The sequence below is a fragment of the Geospiza fortis genome, unplaced genomic scaffold (assembly GCF_000277835.1).
Source record: "Geospiza fortis unplaced genomic scaffold, GeoFor_1.0 scaffold81, whole genome shotgun sequence".
NCBI classification, from domain to species: Eukaryota; Metazoa; Chordata; class Aves; order Passeriformes; family Thraupidae; genus Geospiza; species Geospiza fortis.
The window spans coordinates 992,967-1,020,207 of NW_005054318.1; the positions used below are offsets into that span (position 1 = coordinate 992,967).

General features: G+C 37.6%; 1 protein-coding gene across 1 annotated transcript in view; it reads left to right on the forward strand.

The window, feature by feature from the left end:
* The window catches only part of LDAH (lipid droplet associated hydrolase), a 98,845-nt gene that overhangs the window by 33,307 nt on the left and 38,297 nt on the right, over positions 1-27,241 (forward strand). The window contains exons 3-4 of the mRNA XM_005420273.1: positions 649-818; positions 25,596-25,836. Of these exons, the coding sequence (XP_005420330.1) occupies positions 649-818; positions 25,596-25,836 (411 nt within the window). The remainder of the gene's footprint in view (positions 1-648; positions 819-25,595; positions 25,837-27,241) is intronic.

The window sequence follows — 27,241 nt, forward strand, 5'->3', positions numbered from 1 at the left end:
CTAACTTGATTTTCCTCTTTGCAGCTGAATTGACAATGAAAAGAACCTGCATTAACAGGGATATTTTATGTAGGTGCTAGTGTTCTGTATTGACACATAGGCATTTTCTATTTTTCCTCATTCCATGGGACATTTTTGTGCATCTTTAATACAGGATATTTTGAATATCTAAAGGTTGCTAATGCATGATGACATACATGGTAGCTTGTCTTCTGTGAGGAGGGACTCATTCCTGGGCAGTATTGCTGTTGTAGGTCCTGATCTCGCAGTGTAAAGTTGGATTGATTTAAGCTGATCCAATGCCCTGAGTTTGGTTTTGTTCTGAATGAAGGAGATGAAAATAGTGGATGATGTGCTATGAAATCTCCATGTATTTACATATTGTGTGCTGGTTCCCAAGCTACATATAAGGCTTTACATCCTGTGCATGTGTTTTATCAGTCAGTATTTTCCAGTGGTGGTAACTGAAAATTAAATTTTTAGGTCTGGTGAGGGGTTTTTGGGGTTTTTTTTGTGTTTAGTTTATTTGGGTTTTTTTTTAAATTAATATATGTTTTTATTTGAGTGTTCTACAAAGAAGAGGGAAAAAAAAACATGCCTGAAATTTTATTCACTGAACCAAAAGACTTCTTTTCTTTTATGTTTCAGACACAGATATTAAGGAGCTAGAGGATGTTTTTGGACTTAACGGACAAGTAGAGCATAAGCTGAACTTCCTCAAAAAGAATGTATCAAAAGATATAAAGCTGGTACTGATTGCTCATTCTATTGGTTGCTACATCACCCTGGAGATGATGAAACGAGCATCAGAACTTCAGGTACATGAACCTTCTTGAGTGTGAGTTGCTGTATTAGCAAAGCAGTGCACGTGCTCAGCCTATGGCTAATGCCATGTATTTCCTGTCGAAACTCTGTTCTGTTATACACAAACAAACAAACAAAAAAGTAGGCTTGATTCTAGTAAGATATAATGAAGCAGACTGATGTCATTCTGAGTCTGAATTTGGATCTTTAATGCCCTTGGAATATAAATAATTAATAATGGTAAGACATATTTATGACTTCCTTGTTCTCATCTTTAAATAATTTATAAGCAAATCACTAGATATTTGGCAATTGCATTATGTGTTACACCAAAAATTAAGAGTGACTGATTTTTATAGTGATCTCTTATCTTGAGGCAAACAGATTGCTGCTTAGACGTGGGAAAATGTATGGGAATGAACAGTAATATAAATTATGAGGACTACTATTAAAGACACTGATTTTAAAATTTAATACAAATATCACTGCTTCTACAATTCAGTCTTGGTTTGTGTAACTCAATGAGAGTGAGAGCTGTAACTGCATGTTCTGTATATCTGAACATTTTCCTTCGTCCCTGTAAGAAGGCTGAAGCAGGACTATATCCTTGCCCTCTGTAAATGGCAAACTGTGCTCAGTACTAACTGTCTGTTAATGGCTGATAAATGGAGAATAGGGAGTTTTTATTCTTAAACATTTACTCTTACTAAATCATTGCTTCCTCCTTTACTTTATAAAGTTTTCAGTGGAAGGAAGTTCCATGTTAGTGGTGACATGAAGTCTGGGGTTAATATATGTATGTGGTTAATACATGTAATGTATGTGGTTAATATATGCATATCCACTGCTTCATAACCATTTCCACTGCACATCTAACTTCTTCCTTTAAAGGTAAAAGGAACTAAAAATGTGAAACTTGAGGATAACCTGATATATAATAACAACAGGCATATTTCACTTCATGATTGTAAACAAGAATATTTTTAAACAAGAGAAATTTTGCATATTTTCAAAAAGGAGCATTCAGAAAATATATGCATTAATTTGTTCAAATGTGCCAACTTTTTTGGGGTCAAAATCTTAGGTCTTTATTGCTCAAATGATTTTATCTGTTTTCAATTAAACTAAAAATTGTTGAGTAACATTTTTACACCTGGCTCACCGGATGCTGGCAGCTTTTCTTCAGTATTTTGAAACATAGGGATTTTCAGGACCCTCTTAGACCTCATGGTGCACTGTGTGCATAAAGTTAATATATGGCAAGCTACATTTAAGATGCATTCAACAATAGAAAATATTTGTGTAAGCCAGAGTATTGTGCAATCTTTGTCCCTTTGCCAAAAATAAGTTAACTCTTAGGTTTTATAACATATGAAGTGTGATAATAAGAAACTTGTGTTTCCATCTCTCCCTTTATTTTTATTGGAATATTTGATTCCCACAAGATTTTGAGCACATGTGTATTTTAGTAGCTAGATCATTTGATTTTATATTTGTGTAGTTCTTGGTGATATTTTTTCATTATATGAATTTTGAGCTTGGTCTTTAAATCTTTGCTTTGCAACTAGAGGTTAATTTGTGGCATTTTTCATTCAAATAATCCAGCAAACATTTATATTTGGGATATATGTTTAGCAGATTTGATTTTTAGAATCACAGAGTCATAGAATTGTTAACTTTGGGAAAGATCTCTAAGGTCATTGAGTCCAGTTGTTAATGCAGCTCTGCTGTGTTCAGCACTAAACTATGTCCCCACAGTGCCACATCCACATGTTTCTTGAACGCTTCCAGGATGGTGATTCAACCACTTCCTATGCAGTCTGTTCCAGTGCCTGACCTTGCTTCACTGAAGAAATTTTTGTTTCACAATTTAAAGCTCTTCTGTAGTCCAACTACATACAGACTAGATTCTCCCTCCCTAAGCATGCTTGAAAAGGAGAAAGTACATCCCCTTTCTCTCTCCTCCTTGGTTCCTCTCCAGCTGTCAGTTTTCACAGAATCATCAAGGTTGGAAGAGACTTTCAAGATCATCAAGTCCAGTCATCAACCCAGAACCACCACATTCATCCCTAACCCATATCCGCAGGTGCCTTATCCAGTATGCCTTTTCAACACTTCCATAGACAGTGCCTCCACTACCTCCCAGGGCAACTTATTTCAATGCCTGACCACTCATTCAGTGTAAAACCAATTTCTAATAACTAATCTGAATCTCCCTTATGCCATTTCCTTGTATGTTTTCACATGAGACAGGGCAAAAGAGACTGACACCCACGTCACTGCAGCATCCTTTCAGTTATAGAGTCTCTCCTGAGCCTTCTCTTCTCCAGACTAAAAAACCCAGCTCCTTCAGCCACTTCACATAAGACTTGTCATCTAGACTCTTTACCAGCTTTGTTGCCCTTCTTTGGACCTGAATGCTGCTGCTATCTAGGGGCCCTGTGCTCTGCAGCTAAATGGAGTACTGCATTTTTTTCCTTAAACTTGTGTGAAATAATGCTTTCATCTTTAATTAAGAGAAATGAAATAGGAATTGCCAATTTATTCCAGCATGAATTCAGTTTTGGAGCCCATCCCCATTTTCCCGTTGACTCTTAGGGAGGCTTCCATTGAGGGTTCCTTCAGGAGACCCATTAACACAAACTTAGGCTTAGGTTGGTGCCTTTAACCAAGTCTGATTAGTAGAGAAGGGCACACAGGTTGCATCCATACTTGTAACTAAATGGGGCTATGACACAGATTTTAGCACTGGGACAAGTGATATTTTAAATTTGTCTTCAAGTGACTTTCTGGCCCAAAGGAAGCAGCATCTCCCAGCAGCACCCTTGCATGGTTCTGGGTTTGGCTGAGGTCCAGGACCATTCCCAGTAGTTAGTTTGGATGCTGACATCCTGTTTGGAGGCAGGAGACTCATCCATGTGAGCACAGACCATCCCATGCCCTCCTGTTCAGTGAAAAGCTGCAGAATAAATCCTGGCTGCTCTGTTTTCTGGCTCACAAGTAACCACAAACACTTTCCAGTTGTCATGGTGGGCTTCAAGTCTTAAGAACATTCACCTCTCCGTGGGAAGTAGAGCATCCAGATTTTGCCAGACTGCTAAAAAATTTTGGCACTTGGAAGGAAAAAAATCAGCCTCACTTTGTGAAGATGGAAAACTGCAGTAATGTACAGCTTCCTTGATACTTGCTCTTAACCTCATAATCTTCTTCGCTCTTTATTCAGACAACAGAACTGAAAAATGAAGCTCAGTGACAAAATTATTTTCTCAGTTGTTGGAACATGCATCTGACCCATAAATATGCTACATCCTCCAGGCATTCTATTCTAAAATGGAAATCCTTACTTGGAGGATTTCCTTGTACTTTACTGGCAACACTTTTGAGTGTTTCCTAAAACACTCCATTTGATCATTAATTTAATCAAAGATTGACAAGTTTCCTTGCTAGTGAAATTCAATCTCTTACAGCATTACTCTTTCATTTGCAGTGATGCTTTTGAAATGCTAACACTTTTGTGATAGTAAATTAACTCTTGTTGGTGAGTACAATATAAGTATTGCTCTTCCTGTAAAACTCATTGAAGAGGATGAGTTTAAAACCTCTGAGTAGTATCAATTTAAGCAGATTAAATTTCTGTAATATGTAAATCAAACCCCATGCATTGCTACTTTGTCTCAGTGGTGTGAAGAAATACTGGGTATTGCTGGAATTTGTTGATTTCATAAATGATAGCTATAACCACAGAACTTGAAATAGTTGTGCATAAAACATTCCTAACTTGGAAACCCTGATGCATCATTTCTGTGCACGTACTGATTATTTAGTTTCAGTTGCTGAACACTTGGTTGTGAGTATGGGAAGCACTTTCATAATGGTAGGAAAGAGAAAACTACCATGTTTTTAAATATGGATATTTCTACAAGAAAACAAAGTTCTTTACTCAGGAACTACTGGAAATCTACAGGATCTGTGAGATTGAAAGAGGGGGATTTTTTTAACAGTACAGGAACTACTAAGCTTGTCTGACCTTAAAGTAGCAGGATTAAAGGAAGGGGGAAAGAATATATGAAAGCAGTGACAGTCATTAAGTTTCTGTTGTGCTGAGATTAGAACCTAAATATGTCATCCAATACTCATGGTGCCACCATTACAGAAAACATCATCTGAAAGGATAGCAATGTAGCAGGTTGTGACTAGAAGTTCTTGTGTTTTATGGAAAGAGAGAAAAGATGAAAATATAACCACTCACAAAAGAAAAAGGAATATAAATTTTTATTCCATATTTGAACGTTTCATTTGATATAATGGCATCTGATTCCAATGTTGATTACCTAAATTAGATGTCATGGTACTTTAAACAAAGTCAGTTTATATAGCTTTTGTCTTGGTGAATTAACTTATGATGGCCTCACTGTCTATTATAAAATATGCTTAGCAAGGCATATTTTTAATCACCTTGAATGCTCCTTTTCAACAATAAGCTTATCTCAGATATTTTGAAAAGTACAGTGAGACTTCATAAAATAGACAAATATTATAGAAATGTCTATTGAGAGAGGGAGTAATAAATATATTAATTTCTTGTTAGTTGCAGGCCTAAATGAAAAAGTGAAAAAAATCAGCATAAAAATAAAAGTGGGTAAAAGACTTAGAGTAACACAAACTCAGTGACAATATTTTTGAAATTATTGTACAGGGAAAAAAACAGATGGCTATGCTTAGCAGACTTCACAAGGGAATTGGTGTACATTTCAGATAAATGTGTATCTTGTGAAGAGAGCTATGAATTTCTAGGCCATGATATAAAACTAAACTGAGTCTGGTGTTGTTTTGTTCTTCAGTCCATCCATCCACATACATGAAATACATATTAAAAGAACGAGCAAATGGTATTGGGCTTGTATATACCCACCTTCATCCCCCTTTACATGTTGAGGAAGCAAGAAAAGACTTACTCTGACACAATTTTGCACAGATTTAAACATCAATATAAGTTCAGCTGCCTTCAGTGAGATGAGTGTGTTAATTTAACTTTTTGGGTGTTTGAAGTGGGTCTCTGAGTTGGATTATTTTTATGAGACACAGAGAGAGATTTGGCAGTTCTATCAGTTCTTGGTGTATCAAGTCTTTGGAAGCATATACAAGGAAGTCCGGGCAGTCTGAGACAGCAATTGAAATAAAATTTGCTTTAGTTGACAGTTTACACATTACAGAGTCTGCAAAATCCACCTCGGAACTCTGAATGGTGCTTCAGGCAGTATCAGTAATTCTGATGGAGCACGCAGTAAAGCAGCAATAGGAACATGGGGCATATGCAAATGTTCTGCAGCACACTCGCCTGGAAAAAGAGAGAAGTAGTGCAGATGATTTATTGAATCTAACCAAATAAAATAAATAAGATATTGTAAGATACTTTATTAAATCTCACCAAATAAATAACATACAAATAAAATAAAATAAGCATCAAAGAAGTTGCTATGAAGATTTGTAGAAAGATTATTTTTTTACTAAGAAAGAAAATATGAAAATCTTCCCACATAAAGCTAAGGCAGATATAAAATATGCTCTCTGTTCAGGTGGGAGGCTGCAAAGTAAGGAGATGGGTTCAGGGCAAACAAAAGTGTTTAAGGGAAATAGTAACTTTTGACTGAGACACTCATAAAAAGCTTGGATTTAGAATTTCAGCAAATCTTGAAAACACCATCAGCGAAAGGCCGATAACTGTGGAATGAGGTTGAAAGTGTCAGCTCACCCAAGAGACTGCTAGCAACCATTATTTTCACTGGCTTGATGACAGACCCTAACCCTGAGGGATCCAGTTATGTTCTCTTCTACCTTTCCCCTTCAAAAAAAAGCTTTAAAAATGTAAACTGTAAGAAAATGCAGGAGTCAACAGGCAGACGGCTCTTTTGTATAACCCTCAATGGACACAGCCTTTGTCAGCAGGAGCAGGCACTGTCCATTGCCATGTGCTGTGTAGGTCTGCTAGGAATTACTTCACAGGCAAACAACCCCACCTTGTAATACAGCGAACAAAAGAATGTGGAGTGTCTCAAGGATGCAAAAAAATAAATTTAGGAAACTTAAAATGAAATGAGATAAACCCTGTTGAGGGTGATACAACTCTAAGATGCGATGTGCCTGAGGGAGGTTTAAATTTTGAACAGTTTGCCATGTGTATCCATAGTTTACCTTGTGTGGTTTTTGAAGTGGGTGAGGCAGGTAGGTGTCACCTGCTCAATCCTAGATCTTTATGGGGAATAATGGATTACATATACTTCAGTACTCTCCTGAGTCAAGAAAATTTGCCATCCGTAAGTGAAGATGAGATTGGTAAATAGCAAAGTGACAATTTTTGCAATTAAAAGACAGGCTTGACAAAATCAGCAGCACTGGATCTGTCAGCTTGTAATTACCAAGCAGATGAATGATAGCTTCTGCTTTTAACACTGATCACATTTTAGGAGTGAGAATTCAGAGTTGATAGCAGCATTGCCCTAAGATTTCCTTAGGATTTGGATCATAAGCCTCTGATCAGAAGGCCTGAGAAAAAGCTTAATTCCCAAAATTTTGTGTGAAAAATTATGTTTTGTTAATAATGTTCACTGAAACTTCAAAACTTCTCTCAACTTGTTTAATATACTGGTTTACTGCTCAGTTGAATATAGAAACAATATGAAAAGCAAGATTTTGATCTGTGATGATTCAATGAAGTAAAACTTAACAACAATCATTTGGATTTCAAGAGACTTGATTTTTTTCGTAACATTGTGTTTATTTCACTGCTAATGAAACATCTGATTTCAAGTGTATGTAGTCAAAATTCTAATACACCTATAAAAATTATTTTTTCTAGGAAGTTAAAAGACATTAAAGTAGCCAAATGTCTAAACAGAAAAGAAAGAAAAATAAACTGAAAAGTGGAATCTATGATCATTCATCAGGAATCCAAAGTAAAACATGAGAATGAGGCGGAAATGAAGGACTAAAAATAAAAAGATGGTTAAAATGGTAAATGGCAGAATAACAGGATTTACTAAGTACTTTGAATTTTTACAGATTTGTTAATAAAATCTTGTTATTTTGAATCTCCAAAAATTTAGATCCATATTGTAATAGCTAACTGAAATGATTATATAAAAATGAGGGAATTGAAAGCAAGAAGTGAGTTTCAAAAACAATTAGGATTTCTGTTTTAAGAAGAGCTCAACTCAACGCCCTTCTACAAGCCAGATTTCCAAAGAACATTTTATGCTGGGAGGTGAGATCTTTTGAAATTCTGCAGATGTGTGCACATAGCTCTTGAAAATCAGAGAGTCATCTCTTTGGAGAATTGGACCAAATGATTGGAATTCAGTATATGTTGCACATAGCTTGAATTTTTTTTATGTTTTTATATGGCAGTTAGTGTGCTTTTACAGAAGACTACAAAGCCAAAAATCTAGCAGTTCTCACGCTGTTTTAATAGTAGGTGAAGGAGAACATAGCCAGTTAGGACATTGAAGAGTTGTTCATGAAAGGAGCAGGTGAAGGGATATTGTATAGTTTTTGAACATAGACTTTGCAAACGTAGTTAACACTTTGAGCTCAGCTTTAGCTCTAGTAACCAATATCTGTTCCTAGAAGCTCTATATTAAAATGGGATTTCACTGCCAATTTAGAGCCCTCAGCAAAGAAGCTGAGCTACTTTGTCAGCTCTTGCCTCATGTTATATGTGGTACAGTTGCTCAAGCAATGAGGAAGAACTTGGCTTGGAACTTTATGAAAGAGGTTACTGAAGATGGACAGGGTTGTAATTGCAAATATTTCCTACTCTGCCATATTGTTCATTTGTTCATTGCACATCATTCATGGTGAAGCCTAGGGGTACTTCTGCAGCTTTGGTTTCTACCCAAGAGTGGTTTGTCCTGTTTGAAGAGTTCACTGCAGGAGTGAAAGGAATCTGAAAAAGACACAAACTTCATACCAAACAGTTATAACATTTCTGAGCTTAGACAGAAGATCCATTGCATTGGAGGGCATTTTTAATACTGTGGAATTAAGTTCAGGCAAATACTGGAGATTTTTTTTTTTCTGTATCACTTTGGTAGTTCATTGATTGCTGTTTATTGTAAGGAAGTTCTTGCCAATGCCACTATTGATCTTTTCAGATACCTGAGGATGTGTTCCGTGACCATAAGCCTCTCTTTAGGGAACTAAATCAAGCCCTAGATTTCTTCTTAGGAATCCCCATCTGTACTCTTATGACTTAAGCTATCTTCAAATTAAATGTAAAAAAGTCCTCTTCCTTTTCTATTTGTTTCAATGTGTAATTGTTTGAAATACTTAATTTCTGGTGTTTGGATGCAAGTATACTTATCTGTGACATTTTGTGAAAAAAACTCATTGGAGTTTGCTCTTTCTTATGGAATTGAGTGTTAAGTATACATTTTAGCACAAGTTCAGGAAGGACAATGTATTTAATTAACTTATTACCTTTGAAGTCCTGTGAGGAAGTTGAATTTATGTTAATGAAAATATGCTTTTAATAACTTTGTTACAACATTTTTAGTCACTGGAAAATTTTAAGAACATTCCGCTCCATTTCAAATTCCAAAACAAAGCATAGTTTTGTATAAGGAGCAGAATTTACGGAGTCCTAATTGTTCTTGAAAACACTGAATTTCTGTTCCTCTATTTTAAAACAGTAGTATGACTACTGCAAGTGTATTTTACTGAAATGGAACATACAAACCCCAGTTGTCAATAAATATAATTTAAATTGCGACCTTTTATGGCAGCTGGTATGGCTCAGACTTTTTACCTGGCACTGGCAATTGAAAGATATTCTGCAAATTCTTGTTTTCAGTTGCACTAAAACCCTTACTTACCTGATGACCAGTTTTATTTGTGTGATAAATTAGATATGATAATTTTTCTCTCATAGCAGATTCCTGCATATATCCAATTTGTTATAATAATTAAGGCTAGCAGTAGTCTCTAATACTGCAAAGGAAGGAATTTTCTATTTTTCCCTTACTATTTAAAATCCTAACAGTTCTGGAAAGATGAAAGCAAGGATGGAAAAATGAGCTGAGAGAATTCCTAACTCCCTTCTCTCTCTTTTTACCTTCTTCTGATACCCTGACAAGAATTTGGGATATAAGTTCTCTCTCAAACCTCAAATATTCATGGTTTCTTTTCATTCTCTGACAAAAATATGAAGTTCTGCTTAGTCTATACTTCCTGACTCACTCATCCTTTTTTTCACTGATATCACAAGGCAGAACATTACTGTTCTTTCTTCAGGGTACATCATTAAGCCACTGAGCGACTTTTTTAGTTAAAATGGTAGGGGCTTGAACTTCTTCCAATATTCAATACCAACTTAGCTTGTCTAACTCCTTTGAGCTGAGAAAGCCTATGGATCTGGTTTGACTGGATGCCTCTTTGAGGGCTGACTAAAGTGAGTGGTAAAATAAACCCCTTCCAAATGTCTTGAGTGGAGCACTTGTATAAAAATACAAGTCCAGGGATCTCAAGGCACTGATGGAAAATCATGGCCTTTCCTTTTCATCAGCAGAATGAGATTATAATTGTAAAGCTGGTTTCTCATTTACTTTGTTCAGCTCCATTTCCTTAAACTGAATGGATTGTCATTGAGATTTATTGGTAGGTATGGCTGTACATCTATGGCTGTGAAAGCAGTTGGTTCAAGACAACACAAAGTCTGATTCTTAATGTTTTCTTTTGGTTAAGCCACCTCTTCACTTTAAGGGCATATTGCTGGTTCATCGTAAGTGGTAAATGTGCCAGAGCATGTGTACAAAAGTCACATTTGCCAGTCCCTGTGCCATAAGGGTACCTGTAGATGCAATGTGGTGATCTCACGGGAGTGCTACACTGAAAAAAAACCCACCCTGTTCTTCCAAAATGAAAACGGAAAGAATTTCTGCTGGAAAGTGGCAGCTGCATTCTGACATTCATGTAATGGGAGCAACTGAAAGCTTTATGGTGTGTAACTGTGACACTGCATTCCAACATAAGCTTCTCCCTGCCCTTCTTCCAACCAATAAACTATTCTTCCTCTCTTTTCACTCTCACCCCTCCTAATCTTCTTCTGTTTATATGCTTTAATCATAATAGCAACAAATCCATCCCTGCTGGTATTATCACACCGTTGCAAATTTTGGCCGTCTCCTTTGGCACTTCCCTTGTAGATGGAATGACATTGCCCACTTTGATGGGGCTTAATTCTCTATGCAAAATACTGCCCTGTCAATGAATATTTTCTCTATTAAACTAATTTCAGTCCAACAATAAGATACAGATTTTTGGGAGAACAATTTTCTCATTATTACCTTAACCTATAAAAAGGCTATTTTTTTTTAATTCAAACATTTTGGGCAAGTTTTCAGTTACCCAAATATTTGTAGTACAGAGTAATTTGCATTTCAGCCCTGTGAGACTTGTAAATGTAATGAACAGTCTGTGTGTTTAATGTTTTTTATATTTTTAATAATTTGCAAATAGTTCAGTACGTAGAGCTGACCTGTTGAAAAATAGTTTGCAGTGTCTGTAGAGAAATCTTCTGAGACTTTTGTGTATTTAACAGAATTCTGAGCTTCAGCTGGAAAAATTCTAGGAGCACTTCTTACTGGAAAATATTTCAAGTAATGTGAAGCAACAGATAGTTTTTTCCTGTGCCATGACCCAGTTGTAAGGTGAGGTATGGAAAGTCCCTCTCCTATTGCTATAAAACAGGTTTCAGCATTGGAAGTAAACTACACAGAAAATATTAATACCTGCTGAAAGGTGTGATTGAAAGTGTATTTATTTCAAAGGAAATTATCAAAAGTCTCAATTACTTGTTAGTCCAAGAGATTAATCTCTAACTACCATGATCAGTATTTTATGGTAGTCATGGTCTTCATCTGTCTATCCAAGAGTAGATAAGAGAGTCTTGGTTTCTAGAGCTGGGAATATTGTGTCTTTGGTCATATCTACGTGGAGTGTAGGCTGTCACATTTAATATCTGGGAAATGATCCTTTGATCAGAATTTATTCATGGGGCAGAATTAAGACATATTATATTTTTGAAAATTTTGCCACTAGTTTCAACGGGAGCAATATCACACATCCACCTTTACTGTAGGTGCAGTCACAGGGCAGCAGGAGTACTCACAGGGACGCTGGGCACAGTCTCATTAGGGCTCTTCTTTTTGGTTACTGTGTTTGTGATCACTGTTGTCAAAGGTGATTTCTTACTCTCAGCAGCTGTAGCTGGATACTGCTGAGATTTCCATGCCTCTCGCTTATCCTCAGTTACCTTTGTCCCATTCCAGTTCTTTTGTAATTAAACTCTTCAGAGCAACTTCTAGTATTCTCCTAATAATACAGCACAAAGTTAATACTGTAGAAACCTGATGGTGATTCATGTTTTAGCAGGACTCTTCATATGGAGAGTCCAATGAGTTTGGATGCAGGACTCCAGTGCATAAGGCTCAGAATCAAATTTATGCTAAGTCAGTGGAAAGTGGCCTTAAAGTAGACATAAATTTAGTCACACCTCACCTTGGTGCAAATGACACTCAGATCCACATACCTAAGGATGTAATCATTGTACCCAGCACTGTATTTGTCATTACACTGGAGGTTATGGTTTGAAATACAAATAACAAAAATGCTGGTCCTTGAATTTTGTTTCCATCCAAGTGGAACTGCCAGGAAGCACTGGAGGCTTGGGGTCTTATAGGTGTACTTCAAATAAAATTGGATAATGTATGTTAAATAAAAAAGTTGCCAGGACATGGAAAAACCGTGTGATCACTGTAGAGTATTTTAAACAGATGCAAATTTTACCTGCTATATATATCATCAGGTAGAAGCTAAAAGAAAATATAAAAAAATAAGCAAAAATTTTAATCTATTTGAAAAAATGTGTGGATTATAAATATTTTTAAATAGTTGGTCAAATTCAGATGTTGAAGGAGGTATCATTTATATTACAATATTGGATATATTGAATGTAAGGAACAATGAGTTAAATAACATAAAAATTCAGTCTGTTGTGCTCCATTGTAAAGGAAAGTACCAAAAAGGAAGGTACCAAAAAGGAAGATACCAAAAAACCTTATGGTCAGGAAATATGAACCAGCTTACACAAAAAGGAAGTTTCCTTTAGATTTACTTAACTGTTTCTTAGCTTACATTTCTGCCATTTGCAAATAGTGACTTTGTCTGATATCACTGAGGTCAGCATTGCCCATATAACTTAATTCCCTTAAAAAAAATTCCAAATACAACCTTACATTTTGCATCAGTTGGTGCCATTATAGAACATTGTGAAGTTGTGAGAACTGAGTTATGCCCAGTTTCACAAGATGAGTTTCAGTATGCCCTGGATCTTTCATTATCTTGTATCTTGAAGGAAGTTAATGCTATTGAATTGTTTGGAAACAACATATTTCTGAGGTTTTCAGGAAGATTTATATGTATGTTTTTTTCTTAGAGAAACCTCCCAGGAAGTATATATCTATATACACTGTTTCCTGAAGAGCTGATATAGCTGATACTTCTTGCATAGGTCCAGGTAGGAATAGCTAAAACCATGGGATATGTGGTTATATGAATTTGTGTTGTCCTGAAGCCAGCCTATTGTAGTCTCTGGAGTTCTCTCTTTTATAAATCAGGATGATGGAGACCTGTCCAAATTGACCACTTCCCTTAAGGTCAGTAATATGAAGTTTTTAAGAGGTGAGAAGGGGTCTGCATGGGCTGTACCTATGATCAAACAGAAACAAGAATGGTCTCCTCCTCAAGCTGAATTGAATATCCCAATCTATTCAAGTATGCTATAAGTAATTTTAACTATAAAGACATAAAGTTAATTCTGGAAAAAGGAGAGTGCATTAGATACCAAGAGGCAAAGACATCATTGACATCAAAGGTAAATGGAAAACAGCACTTGAACAGGAAACAGGCCTTGTCACACAGCCAGCCTGAGCTTAGGATGTGAGTAGTTAATGGAAAGGACTGTAAAGAAAGCTAAGAGAGTACATCTCTTATGGTGGCTGTAGATTTGCACCATGCAGATATTGTAAATATCATATAGATATATATATATATATGTTTATGAAATTTAATTATTTTTATTATAATACCTAAGCTGTTTGTGGACTTTTCCATGGTCCACCAAATATTTTTTGTCCTGATGTTAAGTATAGATCCTGTGCCCTCATCATCAGATGATGCCCTCATCTGCCTTCCTTGGAAGCAGTAAAAAATGACCTCAGGTAGAGAGTATATGCAGTGTTCCCTATAGCACTGTAAACCTTGTTTACATGCTCACAATAAAATTCATTGAGTATTTGAAATCACAAAGGAATTCTCCATCAACACTGATCTCTGTGTTTTGTTTTGGTAGCATTTTCTCTAGGCTGAAAAAAAAAATCCTTTCCTGGGCTTTTAAAAATATTTTAATTTAATGAGTTCCATATTAGAAAAGGGGGCCCATGAGAGTGATAGTGTTGTGAGTCTGCCATCTTCTCATCCTGTGCTGTATCATCAGTTTTGGGGGTTTGGATCTTTTTCCAAAGCATCATAAAATATGTCATTGGGTGCTTGAGGATTTCTTACAGCTTGATGGGGAGGAAATACCGAATGGTTGTGGACTGGGTTTAATGATCAGTCTTGTGCTGGAGTGTTGAAAAGTTCATCTTATTAACAGAATACTTTGAATTATAAGTATTTTTTCCATGGTGTTCTCAACTTCACTTTTTTTCTGATTTTTTCTCTTTTTTTGGAGGAAGGGTGAAAGCTTTAGGAATAATGTGTGATTGGTTTTCTCCTCCTGAAAGGATATATTTCTTTCCTGAGCATAACCACTCTGCAGACATTCTGCCAGCTTGCTGTATAACTGAAACATAAATACATTTATAATTTTTGAATGTGTTAAACATTTACACAAAAGAAGGAATAGTGGGGAAAAAACTCTCACTTTTTAAGTGAACACATTTGCTTTTCATCATTCATTTAGTCAACATCTGTAATATGCAGTCCCAGGACAATGTACTTGCATGAGAAAATTTGAATATATAAGTAACATCATCAGGCTTTATATTAACTAGTTTTTTACAGCTCCCTGACACAATGTTCTGGTTTGGGAAGTCCAGGCTGTCTGTACATCCATGTAAGGGGACATTTCGCTTTCTTGCACCATTCCTGGTGGTAGCAGTACAACAGCTGGGACACTATACCTTGATGCAGCGTAAAAATTTGTGTTGATACAGACTCCAGATACCTGCTTTAGCATTTTAGATTTTTCATTTCTTTCCATCACATTTACTTATGTCACTTGTTCCACCCAGAATATTCTTGAGTATCCTTTGCATTTATAGCCCTTAAAATTTTGTGTAGGTATGATTCTCCACCCCATTACCTTTTTGCTCCCATTTTGCCATACAATTAATGTGGTTTTTTTTTTCTAAATATAACCTCTTCCAGAAACTTTATCATCCAAGCCCCTTGTTAATTTTAGGCTGTATTTGTGGCTTACTCTTGGTTGAAATCTTTCCATTTAGGATGTAGAGCACAGGATGCAATCTGCATTATCTCCCAGAGGCAGAGCTTCCTCTGGCATTTGTGATGTGTTTCCTCACTGTGTCTAACATGAAGTTGCAGAGCTTCTCTCTTGTTTGCTTTCTGCACCATATCATATTGCAGACTTGCATCTCCCACTTGTCTTTATCACTGTATTACTTGCCAAGATTTTTGTTACTCATTCATGCTTTAGATTATTTTTACTTAGCATATTTAAAAATAGTAGTAGCTTCTGAGTTTGTTCTGTGAGCTGAATAATTAAAATACCAAATTTAACTTAACCTCATTATTATACCTCTGCTTTCCAGTTCAGGAGTAGGGTGAAGGTGGGTGTTGTTTTGGGGCTCTTGTTGGTGGGCAGGTATTTTCTGAACTGCTGCTTAGGAAAACAGACACCCAAGTTGGATCTCAGAAAGGTGATTTGGCATGTACTGAAGCACCATGTCTATGGAAATTGCAGTCTAGCTACAAAAAAGGTAGTCACAGTCAGTATGAAATACCTCTAGCTTCTTGTATTATACTGCCTGTCTGCAATTCGAAGATCAAATCTTCAAACATTCACCTGATATCATAATTACTGCATATTTTCAGTTTTTACAAAAGTAATACATTCTGGTCTTCTCACTTTGCCATGTTAAGGGGACCAGTGTATTTACAGTGTTTTCAGTGCTAGAGATCATACACTGCTGTGGATGGGCCTCTTTAGAGAACATTTGCTCAGATGCTGCTTAATGGTAGCATTTTGTTTCCAAAATATTGTTTAGAAGTGTACCCTGCTGCTTCTCCGTGGAAGAGAGCTCTCATTTTGTTCTATATGATGAAGCTCCTAGTTAGAAGTTGTAGGTCCTCTGTAATTAGTGGGGAGCAGATAATTCTACTAGAAAGTGGTTTTAGATCACTTGGTATTTTTTGAGGATCTGTCCATGACAGACTTCAGTTGGGAGTCTTGGGTGATTTAACTCCTATTTCAGGCACCTCAGTTTAGAACCAGCAGTGAACTTGGATAACACTGAACCAAGATGGACTCTGAAAGGGCGAAGGTTTATTCTCAGTTATTTTCCCACCATTTCATGGTGCAATTTCAGCAGATACCATTAATATCTGTGTTTGTAAACACATACAGAGTTAGCGATGGGCTGTTCTTTCTTTGCTGAGCATCTGATGGATGATCCCTTGATAACAGAGGGGAGATCTTTATATATTTGCCAAGGTTGCCCCACAGTGTGTTTAGAATCTCATGCAGACAAAACCGATTATTAAATTTCACTGAAAAGGTCAAGGTATTTCTGAGTGATTGAGGTAAATATGCTAAGAATTGTATTTAATTTTTTTTTTGTATAAAACATACCAGGGCCCACCTGTGGCTCCTGTCAGCAAGTGGCAAATACAGCTTAGATTCCAGCCATGAATATTCTGAGACCCAAACTTGATTGCTTCACAGACGTCCTGTATTTAGAAGAATCCCTGGTCTACACTGTTTTCTAACCTGTGCCCAGATGTCCCACTGGCTTTGGCCGGAATCCTGCCAGAGAACATACTAAAAGGTGTTGGTCTTGGAGCCTAGGCTCTAGCCTGGTTTCACTTACCAGTACTGAGGTTATGATGCAGACTGGAAAACGTGGGTTTTATCACATGTTAGGAGATAACATTTTTTTGTACTGGTTTCACCTCTTTCTATTTACAGAAGACATACAAGGGGAAAAAACCGTGCTAGCTAGTGAATAAGGAGTGCCTCTGCACCCATAAAGCTCAGGTTATTGCTGTACTGACAAAGAGAACTGTTTGTTATACTGCTCTTCTGGCACAGCTCAGCTGCTCTGTGCATGTATGCATGCTTTACTGTATATGTGAATTTGCTCTTTTAGTGTAAGATGTCATTAATATTCATGTAACCAGAGTGCTGGATGGGGATCTCTAGGTATTGCTGTATTTATTCAGGGAAGAATTAGAAGCATGTACCTGAGTATGTGCACGTGTGTGTGCATGTGTTGGACTTGGCACATGCCCAAGGTAATGCCAAGGCCTAATGCCTTAGAGGTAAAGGCACTGAAGTTGTCAAGCAAAATTTAATCCAAAGTTTATGTGGGAAATGGATCTATGGACTGCTTGCATGCTTTTATGCTCAGTCCTTAAAAGTTCATTTGATTTTACATACTCACGTTTTATATCTTTGGTGCTATTGTTTGGGTGCACATGTGTCTATGTAAAAGGAAAACAGCATCCCAGCATCTTGACCTTGTAAATCATGTTCATCCTTAGGATCATTGCTCTCTGCTGCTGTCCTGTTTTGTATGTTTAAAGGTGGCATAAGGTAGTTCTGCTGAACAATAATTTCTTCAGACACTGTGAGAGAATTTCTGCCTGTGTGTCTGTGCATCCTGAATGTGCCTTCACAGCCCTGCATGTGTTGATTCCCTTCAACAACTCAATCCCTAGCTGGATCCTCAGTATGCCTATGGAAATTCTACCAGAAGGTCCTGTTATCAGCCCTGGATCCTTGATTCACTTTGTTCTCAAACTGTGACAATTCAAATACCCTTAGTGAAGTTGAGCTGACAAACATGAACATGATGCTGTTGGTGACACTCAAAAAGTCTGTTTTTCTTAGGGAGCAAGAGTTCCTTCAGCCCGTCAGAGAATTTAAGAGCGTTATTTGGTTTTACCAGCACGTTCACGGAGTTGCATATACTAACTGCATTTGTCTGGAAAATAAATTCAGCTCTTCAGGGAGCATGTTATGTGCCTCATAGAAGACATTTTGTAGAAAATTTAAAAATCTTTCCTTCTGTCACTTAATCTCACAGATTTTATATAATGGAATTAGAAGTCTGGAAAAAAGAAATAGAAAAAAATAGAATGCGTCTGATGCCAAGACACAAAGGGAAAATTCGGGCACTAAGCAACAGGAAATGTAGAAAATTTTAAAGGAACCTTTGAAATCAAGTGCACATTCCTCTGCCCTGTTCTATAGCCCCTGTGTGTTGGGAGGGGTCCATAGAAGATGTTAACAGAAGATTCTTGTGCACTAAGCAGCCACTAGTGAACTAAGCCACCATGACATTATTTGTAACAAAAAATACAAACTTTCCTACAAAATGTTGGTTATTTACAATTTTTTACATTTTTGTTTTACAGAAACAGTTTGCTTACCCAGCAAAGTAACCTTTGATTAGAGCAGAGAATTGTAATTTACCATACAGTTATTTAAAGTATTCCTGCTTTTGCAATGTATATTTTCATGTGGAATCATCTAACTTCACAAATTTCAGTTTATTTGTCTATTAAAAGCATGCTAAGACTTCTCTGTGGTGCTTAATTCTTATAAAGCACTTTGAAATAACAGTTGTAAGATCTTCTGTTAACTGTGTTTGAGATATTTGTTTTCTTACCTCTTTAATATGCCAAACATTTGTTTAGAATTACAGGAGATCCATAGGGTAAAGTAGAAGAAAATGCATACAGTATGTTTTGATTTCACACCAGGAGAAAAAAAGTGTTTTGTCATTTGTGTCCATTCTTTGGCTCTTTTGCTGTCATGAAATCCTGTGGATTTGTTGATATTGAGCTGTGACAGAGTTCACTGGTACAAAAACCAACAACATCTTAAACAGATGAAGAAGAAATTATTCAAGATTTTGAAGTAGAACTCTGTATTTTACATATTATATTCTATTAATGAGTGAGTAAAGTGAACGAGCAAACCCAGCAGGTCCTGCTGTGGGGAGAGGACAGCCCAAGCCAGCACTGTCTGGTTTATCCTGTGCGTTTTCTTGGAAATCTGCTCGGCACAGCTGTGGCAATAAAGCACAGAATACTTCCCTGATCCTCGTTGTTTTGCCTGCAAGTTTCTGCATACTGAGTAGAAGAAATTGTGTGATTAATGTGGCATTCTGTGTCAAGGGTAGACTGTAGATTACCATTAAGTGCATCATTATGTTATCTTTGAGAAATTTACTAGGTTTAACCTGACAGATAATAGCTTTTCTTCTGCCAACACAAGAGGGGAATAACAAACTAATACATGGGGTGACCTAATATATATCAAAAGAAATGCTGCTTTTAACAGAGAAGCAGCTCTTGCTTTTTGAAGGGTTTTGAAGGAATTTTAAATTAAACTTCCTCACTTGTTTTCTTTCCAGAGCTGGCTGTGTGGGTGCAGTGCTGTGCTTGGGCGCTCCATTACTGAGCACCGCATGGTGCAATGACTCTGATGTAACACATCATGGATGGTTTCCTTCCTTCTGCCCCCTCATTTGAAGTCTGAGTTCCCTTTGGGCTCTGAAATGCATAACTGGTGTGGGATCTGAGCCTTGTGATCTTTTTCGTGGTGGTTATTGTATTAACCATTTCTGCCATCCCAGTTATCAGTAATGGATTGTGCAGCAGGAGCAAGTGCTTTCCAAAAGCCTCCCTGCTCAAAAGCCAGTGAGAGACTCCAGCAACCACCACTTCTGTCATTAAAGCAGAGTGAACCAGTGATTTATTTCTGAGGAAGTTTCACTTTCTGGTATTTTCTTCAGTGGACCAGAATATTTTTATTTTATGGCTCTGATAGAGACATCTGAGCATACCTGTGGTCTGTCATGGGCAGGGGTGGTCTGTTCATTGAGATCCAAGGGACAGGACTAAGAAAGCATGGCTGTAATTAGTGTATTCACCTACTTGGAGCCTCCTCTGAAAAAAAATCTTTGAAATGGCTTTTGCTCTTTTCTGTTGGTCAGTGTTTGCCTTTTTGCATCCTGACTGCTTTTCTCTCCTATTTTATTTCTATTAGCAAAATGTCTCTCTGTATTAAGAGCAGGTGGCATGGTGTGACAGCCCTTTCCAGGCCCTGGCTGTGTAAGCGAGCTCAGAAGGCACATGCCTGGGGCTGAGTCTGCAAACTTTCTTGTGTAATCAAAACCGTCTGATTTCAAAAGCATTGACCTCCTGTTGTTGGCATTGAAGGACTTAACTGCTCTGAAAATTAAGTGACTTCTTTCAGTACTGGTTGTAAGTGGCATCCAGTTTTCAAGCATGATTTTACATTCTCAGCACTGTCATTTACCAGTCCCTTAAAGAAGTAGTATTACCCATTCAAACTTCAAATTGTAGCTGAAGAATATATTTCAACTCATTCAGTAGAAGGCACTAGTGGAAAATATTACTGTGGGGGTGTTTTTAACTTTATCCAATTTGCATGCTTGTAGTGTTTTTATAAGGAAACCATTGAAACATTTTACAAAAATCCTTTGCTGGTGTGGTTGAGACTATTAAATTGTGCAGTGTTAAACAGCAACTTACTGGAAATTTAATGGTTTGGCTTTTTTGTACTCTGTTCTCATTTTAATAAAAACAAAACAACTTGCAATTTTTACTTCAAATCCAAACCCAAGTTTGGACATAACCCTTATGCAGTGAAGCTGTGAAGATACTCAGTTGTCATTTTGTCATGTTGCTTTGGATAGATTTAGATAAAAGCTCAATTGAAAGCCTGGATGTACAGGAATGTATGTGTGGAATCTTGCTAGAAGCCTTTGCTTTATTCTTTAATATTTATATGGACCAGTGATCCTGGGAAGTGAATCATACTCATTGGGGATTCTTCCTAAACAAAGCACCTTGATAAATACCATGCTGTTATGGAATGGGTGTTTAATATTCCTTGTTTTGAGAGCTCACTTTTCCTGTAAAATAAGTAGTTTCTCTTCCCTCTGTGTTCTAAAATTTACTGTGCAGGTCATACATTCCTGAAGTTAATGGACTGATTGCTCTAGATACAGAAATATATAAACAGTGTCAAAAGGGAAACTCCCCAAGCCCCCACGCCTTCCTCCTGTGGTGTGTGTTGAAAGAATCAAGAGCAGAACATTCTGAGCTGGTTTGTTCTCTGGATGCATGCTCAGGCCATGCACCATTTCATTCTCTCTGTGATATATACACACTGCTAGACGAGGGAGTAGGACCTGCCGTGGCACCCACATGAGTTATGTGAAGAGTTTGCAGGTAATGTTAGCTTTTGGTTCTTAACAAAATGTGGGACTTCTGAGACACTGCGTCAGATGGCCCTTGAACCATATGGGGTTTGAGCCCTGTGAAATGTAGAGTTAAAAATTAATGATTAAATAGAAGCAGCTGCCTTTGGTGACTACGCAAAAGAACATCTATTCCTTGAATAGTGAACTTTAGTGTAGGTGCTGTCCTGAATGTTGAAATCTCACTTAGCATGATAAGTGAATAACTGGTAAATAAATTGGCCAGTTGTACAAATACTGTTGTTTGTCACAATCATCAATGGTGACAATTACAGTATAATTTAAGAGTGCTTGTACTGTTTTTAGTGGGTTGACCAAAGCAGAGTCAAGGATAGCTGGTACAGCCCTCAGCAACTCCTGGACACGAGGTGTGTTTGCCTTCAGTCGAATCACTGGCCAACTTCCTGTACTCCCTGGATCCATTTGAGTTTCTGTTTCCAGAGTCTTCTCTTGCTCAGCTCTCTGCCTTTCCATGTGCTTAACAGATAAATATTACTGGACTTTGAACTGGGGGTAGTTTAAACTAGGTGAATCTGAATGTTACTCTCTAATATTGTTAATATGTGTGCATTATAATTAAACTTAGATATATGTATGATAAAATATACTATATTTTATTATATAAATAAATATTTGTAATACTTTTTGTATTTTGACTGATGGTTTTCTCAAGAAACTTAAATGAATTATGAGGAGGGTTACTATAAATAAAAGGATCATTAACCTTTGCACATTATTTAATGGTATTTATGTGTCGTTCATAGTTATGACAATACGTGGTGGTTATGATAGCCAGTGTCCTCCATTTTCAGAATAACTGGTTTTATAATAATTCTGAACATTTTAACTTGAATATAATTCTGTGCCATCTATCTGATTTCAGCTAGTGTAAACTGTGTATAGATAAATTCCAGGCATTTAAAAAGTAAAAAAACCAAAAATTATTAACTGATGGTGAGCATTTGAATATTATTAATTTCCTTAATTTTACCTGAATATTTCTACTTCATTTATTTCAATACACAAATAGGACATGCTTTTTTATATGTGTCATTATAACAAAATGGGTTAAATCTCATATCTACATTTCTGTTGCAAAGAAGTTGAACTAAATCTTTTAAGCAATTCTGCAGCCAAATGCACATTTCAAGATCATGGCTTGGGAATTCAACAGTAAATTAAGAAATGGTGGATAAATGTTTGAAAAATAGGAATTTTACATTTCTCTGTTATTGTCTGCAAAAGATTTAAAAAAGAAATTAAATAAAATTATCCTCCATTTATTAAATTTGTGGGTCATTACAAAATGCAGGAATGTACAGGATGGGGTAACAGTTTTCTTGGTTTCTCCCTTTTCTGCCAAGGTTTAGCAGCTTTCTCTGTGGTTAGTACAGCCATCCAAGCAACTAATCCTATATCTATAAACTGCAATGTCAAAGGATTAAAGTGTGCCTGGGAACGCAGGTCAAATCTGCTTTAGATCACAACAGTTTGGGTTCAGCTCCTAGCTGAAATATCACAAAACTACCATGTAATTTAGTACAAGTTTTGCATTCCAATACTTCAGCTGCTGGTTGCCTTTAATAAAAAGAGGCCCAGGATTGATTTCCCTGAGAAGGTATTTTTCTTTGTCTCAAACCAAAGCAGTATCAGCTGGAAAGCAGAAGGATTTATTAAAATAGTTCTGTATTTTTATATAAATAACTCTTTCAAATTCTGCTTTTAAAATTCTGTAAGAAGTATAGTTTCTGATGGTGGATGCATGACACAGAGGTTTCCCTTCCCTCTCTCTGTCTGGCTGAACACAGTGACCTAGGAGATGGGGGGCAGTGGTGACACAGCCGGTTTGTCTCCTCTGGGACTTCTCCACCTCTCCATGTGCGCCAGAGTGACAGCTGTGAGGCTCTGCAAGAACAGTAACCAGAACAATGGTTCACCTGGCTTGAAGGTGTTGCTGAAGTTGTTAGTCTACAGCCTGCTTCCATAAAAATTGCTACCATGAAAAACAAAGACAAGTCATTTTCCTTCAGACTCCTTCTGAAGGAAACAGACTCACTTCTTACGGAAGCCTGCTGTCTCCCTGAGCTGGGTTAAAGATGTGAACAGAAAGCCTCCTATCTTCCCACCCTGGTACAGCTCTTGGATTATTATCCATTATTGATTATTCAGGTAGATAGCAATGAAATTGCAACAAGCAGCCCAAGGACAATCAAGAGAGACTTCAGGGCCTTGGGACAACTGGTTAAGGAATCAAAAGCACAGCTAGTATTCTCTGTCCTTCCAGCTGCAGGGAATGATGAGGGAAGAAACAGGAAGAGCCAACAGATCAGTACCTGACTCTGACCAGTTGTTCTCTGAGTATCCAGACATGGACAGTGAGCAGAATGAAGCCCCCATAATCTATGGGGAAATAGTGACCTCTGCCCAGCACAGACACACTGTTGTCAGTGACCAGCAGGATGAGGGCAGTGATTGTCACCCTGTACTGGGCAATGTTGAGGCCATGCCTTGAGTGCTGAGTTCAGTTTTGGGCCCCTTTCCCATGATAGGAAAGACATTGAGGTGCTGGAGTGTGTCCAGAGAAGGACAGGAGAGCTGGGAAGCACAAGTCTGATGAGGAGTGGCTGAGGGAGGTGAGTGGAGAAAAGGAGTTTCAGGGGGACCATATTGCTCTACAACTACCTGAAGGAAGATTGTGGCCAGGTGGGCATCAGTCTCTTCTCCCAAGGAGCAAGTGATAAGACAAGAGGAAAAGGCTTGAAGTTGTGCCAGGGGAGGTTTAGATTGGATATGAGGAAAAATTCCTTCGCAAAAAGGGTTGCCGAGCACTTAATAGGCTGCCCAAGGGAAGTGGTTTATTCACTGTCCCTGGAGGTATTTAAATGACGTATAGATGTGGCACTTGAGAATATGGTTTATTTGTGTATGTGACAGTGCTAGGCTAACAGTTGGACTCAGTGATCTTAAAGACCTTCTCCAACCTAAAGGATTCTGTGATTTTATTATATTTCCTGAATTTTTGCAGTTTGTTCTGTTACAATGCCCAGATTGTGTAAGGATCTCTGGGTGGCATTCCCTGCCTTCCATTGGAGGGCTGCTGGGACTGGGAGTGCTGCACACAGGTGTACATCAGCTGCATCTCATCTGGGAGTAAAGAAAATGATCAGAAAATATATTTTACAAAAATAATAATCTAATTTGCACAACATGTAGAATGATATGCACTAAGCAGACATATGTAACTACATTTATTGATATTGAGTCACCAAGAAAGCCCAGCTGTTTATACCTTAGTATCTACCAATGCAATATCCAGATCCTCTCTTATTTTTTTTTATTGATACTTCTGTTAGGTAGGGCTGTGTCTCTTAGAGGGTTATTTCTATATGAGTTATTGCAATATATTTTTACTTCCAAAAAAAAGTTGCAATTATTCTTTTAGAATATTTGCTTGATATTAGCATTGAAATATAACTATGAGTAAATGTATTAACTCACTTTCTATTAGTATGGGTGGGTGTGACTTTAATTAATTTCTTTTTATTTTAAAGCTATAGTGTATTATTATAACATAAACTAATTACCACCTTCAGAATGTCTATTTCATTATAAGATATAAAAAGCAATATTTTATGCCAGCGTACCCACTGTAGTGAAGAGGCTGTATGCTGACCAAGTTTACCTGTATTAAGCTGCAAATTGAAAACCCTGTATGTTGTCAATTTTTAAAGTTACCATCACAGCAGCTGACATTTTAAAATTTGTTTGGTTGGTTTACTTAGAGAAAGCAGTTTACCATGTGAAATGAAAAGCAGTGTATTTTTCCAGAGATAAAAAGCCCGCCGGGACTGAGCGGAGGGCTCCTGCCTGCTGCCCTCTGCTGGGGTTAGTCCTGCTGGTGCTTCCAGAGGCCACTCACCTCTTGAGTTCTTATCATAAAACGTAATTTTGTAACTGTGTACTTGTTTGCTTTATGTTTTAAAAAACTGAATCTGGGCACATCACTCACCTTTGGGGCAATGTGCCTGGAAGCTCAGTCTCATTGAGACTCATGTAAAGGTTGGGTCTGAGGGCTGGGCTGTGCTGCTGTGCCTGGAAGCTCAGTCTCACTGCGATGGAGACTCATGTAAAGGTTGGGTCTGCAGGCTGGGCTGTGCTGCTGTGCCCTTGCTGACGGTGCTTTCTGTGCCCTGACAGGTCCTGCGCTCCGTGCTGCTGTTCCCGACCATCGAGCGCATGGCTCAGTCCCCGCAGGGCAAGCTCATGACGCCCCTGCTGTGCAAGCTCCGCTACGCTCTCTACATGCCCGTGTTCCTGCTGTCCTTCCTCCCCGAGGGAGTCAAGGCCTCCCTGGTCAGATTTGCTCTGCGGGGGATGAAGACCTGTGATGAGTCTTCAATAACAACCTCCATAAATCTCTTCAGTGTCGACTGCATTGGTGAGCACCTTTCTGTGTTAAACCATCTTTTGTATTTTGTTCATTTAGTAAATGTCGATTTAGTTTTTTAATATTAAAGCATGAGTTTTGAGGAATAACAGATCTGGTCTTTTCTAAAACTAAGACCATGGGTACAGGAAAGTCTCATATGAGTAAATTTAAAAAAAATCTTAAAAGCAAAATAACAAAATATTTTCAAAAAGAATATATATTTCTTAAGCAAACTGACCTATACTACTGACGTGATTTCTCATGTGATTAAAACACTCTTTTTACAATCTACTTTATGTGACTTACGTCTGCTTACTTTTTGCATTTCATTCATATTGGATGGTGAATGTAAATCAGTAATCAGTTTCACAAAGAGTTCTTTGCATCTGTTTTTATTAAGCTGTTTTAGCCAGCTGCATAGACTCTTGTCATCTGAATTGGAATATTGGTAAATTTAGAAAAGGACCTTCAGTCTACAAAGACTTATAGAAGTTACTTTATGCACTCAATTTCAGCACTTTTTTGGGCACAAAGAGAAAGATTAACGCTCCTCCGGTGCATATTGTACACATATTTTACACATTCTAGCAAGAGAAACAACCTTAAGAAGCAGAATAATTTCAGATATATTATGTTAAGTTTAGAATGAAAACCAGAACGTGAATTGTGCTATACTCCAGGTATTTTGGTAAGTTAACAGTTTAAAACAATTTGGAATGGAATTGACATGCTAACGCAGTAATAATAGCAAGAAGGAAGTTTTGATTGCATTAATAGTAGTAAAAACACATTCCTACATTTCCAGTTGGGCTCTGTCTTCTATCAGTTAAATTTTACTTACTAATCATCCAAACAGATGTGCCAGAGTAACTGGGATTGCAGTGAGGGGCTGTGCCTTTCATGGGTCTGTGGCTCTGTGTGGGAGGCTCCCTATAGGACTGTAGGGTTTGTGCTGCCAGCCTGGACAGCCCCACTTTTGTTGTACAGCCTGGACATAATGACAGTCACTTCCTTGCAGTGCCCTGTGCCTGACAAAAGCAGACTCCTGGTTGCTAATACACATTTCTGATTGAACTCCTATAGCTTGTGGCTCTAGTTCCTATTAATTGATGACAGTTTCGTGGTGACCAAGGAGAAAGCAAGCATGCAGTCATACCTACACGAGGTGTTCAAGTGTCTTCCTTTGATAGTTTTGTCTCAGAAAAAGGTATGTGGGGGTCTCTGAGGTCACATCTCCACAAGCCAGGAATCCTTTTCTGGTCCCCACAGATAAACTTTTACATCTAAAATACAGGTTATGCACATCCAGGGTTGTATTGGAAATGGTCCTTGGCCTGTGTTAACCTCCCAAAAAGCAGGGCCAGCCATTGTTTGTATGTTTTGTTTAGCCCAGGCCACAGTGCAGCAGCAGGAA